General features: G+C 44.5%; 1 protein-coding gene across 3 annotated transcripts in view; it reads left to right on the top strand.

Moving 5' to 3' along the window:
* Positions 1-2,450, top strand: part of slain2 (SLAIN motif family, member 2) — a 14,533-nt gene extending 12,083 nt beyond the window's left edge. For 2 of the 3 annotated variants that reach the window (XM_017423379.3, XM_017423377.3), the window contains 2 exons: positions 493-700; positions 2,178-2,450. In XM_017423379.3, coding sequence (XP_017278868.1) covers positions 493-700; positions 2,178-2,241 — 272 coding nt within the window. In that variant the 3' untranslated portion in view covers positions 2,242-2,450. Of the gene's footprint in view, positions 1-85; positions 125-492; positions 701-2,177 lie in introns of all 3 variants that reach the window. The other variant, XM_017423378.3, reaches the window with a different exon arrangement.
* The last annotated feature ends 6 nt before the right edge of the window (positions 2,451-2,456 follow it).

Raw genomic sequence — 2,456 nt, 5'->3', positions numbered from 1 at the left:
CCCCCCCCCCCCCCCCGAGCTCATCTTCAGCCCCTCCCTGCTGCCCTGCTTTGAATTAAGACCTGTCTCTGTTGTCTCTGTCCAGTCCCGCTCTCCTGTTGCTTTGGAGAAGAAGGTGATTTCAGTGAGTATTCACTGACGGCTCCTGTCTGTAAATATGGTGCCTGTGATTGCGCGCTGTGGTTGTATTGATGTTTGTGCTGCTGGGTTTGACTTGTATTTGCTCTCTGTGTGTGAATCACCCCATTCTGTCAACACATCAAGAGTCGTAGTGAGCAGCTGTTAGCTCAGCTTTTTGCTTCATTTACTCTTGCTCGTGTGATCGTTTTGTCGACCTCATTAGTTAATTTCAAGCGTTTAAGACCCACATGTTGTTTTCATATCATCAGGATACATGTTTGTACATTGGCATTGAGCCTGTCGTGTTATTTTAGAATATCGATGCTGTAAATATTTTAAACCTGACTGAGTTTCTGCTCTGCCCGTCTACAGTCCCCTCTCCTAGCAAACTCCGAACTCCGGCCGCACCGTCTCCGCTGGCTTTGAGGCAGCCCGTAAAGGCCACCTCCACCCCCAATTCCGCCACGTCCACCCCGACCCGCTCCCTGGCTCCTCCCCGCAGCGGGCTGCCCCGACCGAGCGCTTCTGGAGGAGGAAGCATCCCTCTGCCCCGCAGCAAACTGGCCCAACCTGTACGAAGGTATGCACACCGCTGCACACGCCGCACTAGTCTGGCAGTTCTGTAGCTACACTACAGATGCACCAATTGACTTTTTTTCTGTCTCCTCTGCCACTCTGGACAGGCTGAAACACATCAAGTTAAAAAAAAATCTGCTTCGAAATGTGGAGAACACTTAGATATAGTTTTGAGGTCTCTCATTGAATAAAACTTATCCAGAGCCACAAAACGCACCTAATACCTTAAAACAAAGATGACACCAACTCATTAGGTGTTAAATAAATAAATACTTACCCTATTTTTACAGAATGCCTTAATGTAATGACTTGTATTAGATCTGTAATATGTGCAGAATCATGTTTTTATCCCCTCAGCAACTAGCCTTAAATGTGTTTAAAATAGTTTAATTTTCTGGTAGAATTTAGTGAAAGATCACACTGTGTCTGGAAGTAATAAATTGGCAAACAAACTACTAATACAATCTGATGATTAATATGTTTTGCTCCTTGTATTATTAGTATTTTGTCGCAGATATTTTATTTACATATTTGCATGAGATTGAACAGGGAAACTGCTCAAACTAGTCTTTTCTATTGTGGGTTTGAATATGAATATCTATTTCTCTGATGTTTTTAATCAAAGCTACAGAGATCCTCTGCAGAGGAGCCAAAGGCAGCAGCCTCCTGGTTCAGAAGCGAGGGGCAGCATGATGAGTTTTGACAAAAAGATGCTGTAGGTTTTAAATTGGAGCAATTACCTCAACGCTTTCTTTGAAGGAAATCCACGAGTAAAATGGTCTGGGAAGCTGCTCCATCCAGCAGCAAAAACACTTTGTATGGGTGTAATTTAACATGCTTCTTGCCGTGAACTGTAATTATTTACTCATATTAAGAGTAGCGGTCAGTTTCTGCTGTGCTGGGTTTCCTCCTCGACTGTAAACACTTTAACAATTCATCACAGAATCTACATCTCTGAATATCTACATCACAACATCCTGAGCAAAGCAGACTGCTGGATAAGCACCACCTTTATGTCTAAAATTAAAATAAAAAATGTCTAACAAATACATCTATTTGAAAGTATGAAACTACAGGATATATCTAACTGTCTAGTTGTTTAACAATATTTTGACTATGTTGAAACTTTGGTTATAAAATCAGCCTAAAATACAAATGGCAGTCTGGGTTGATGAGGATTGTTTCCTTCAGCCTGGTATCTGGTATCTGGTATCTGGGCTGCAGTCTTGTAGTCCCGAGGCTGTAGGTTTGAGCCCAGGTTGTGTCAGGAAGGGCATCCAGCGTACAACAATTGCCACGTCTTTCATGCGAGTTCGCTCGCTGTGGTGACCCCCGGCAAAAAGAACAACTTCAGCCTGGCATCTGATCCAAGAATGCTGTCAGCTTAGGGGGCTGATACCGATATCCAGCTCGCTTATTACTATAAACAGATTTTAAGTGCCATAAGATGTCTTTAATTATTATCGTCCTCGCTTCCTCAGGTCTCTTCCTGCTCCTCGGCCCTACAGCAGCACAGGTGACACTTGGAGAGAAGGTTGTTACTGAGCGCAGCCAGCAGGGGGCGCTCCGCTTACACAATCGACACGAGGAGGCAGAGGATACAGCATGGCACTTTATGTACCCACAGAACTTCCCCCGCCAAGAGACGAACTCAGTCCCCGAAAACACGAACAGATTCAGAGTTTAAAAAGGAGAGGACAGAGTCCACGTTGCGTCAAAGAGGACGACCCACGGTTCTCCTCTGCGGTGGACTGGTTCTG

Source organism: Kryptolebias marmoratus, linkage group LG24 (assembly GCF_001649575.2).
Source record: "Kryptolebias marmoratus isolate JLee-2015 linkage group LG24, ASM164957v2, whole genome shotgun sequence".
NCBI lineage: Eukaryota > Metazoa > Chordata > Actinopteri > Cyprinodontiformes > Rivulidae > Kryptolebias > Kryptolebias marmoratus.
This window is presented reverse-complemented; position numbering and strand designations above follow the sequence as displayed.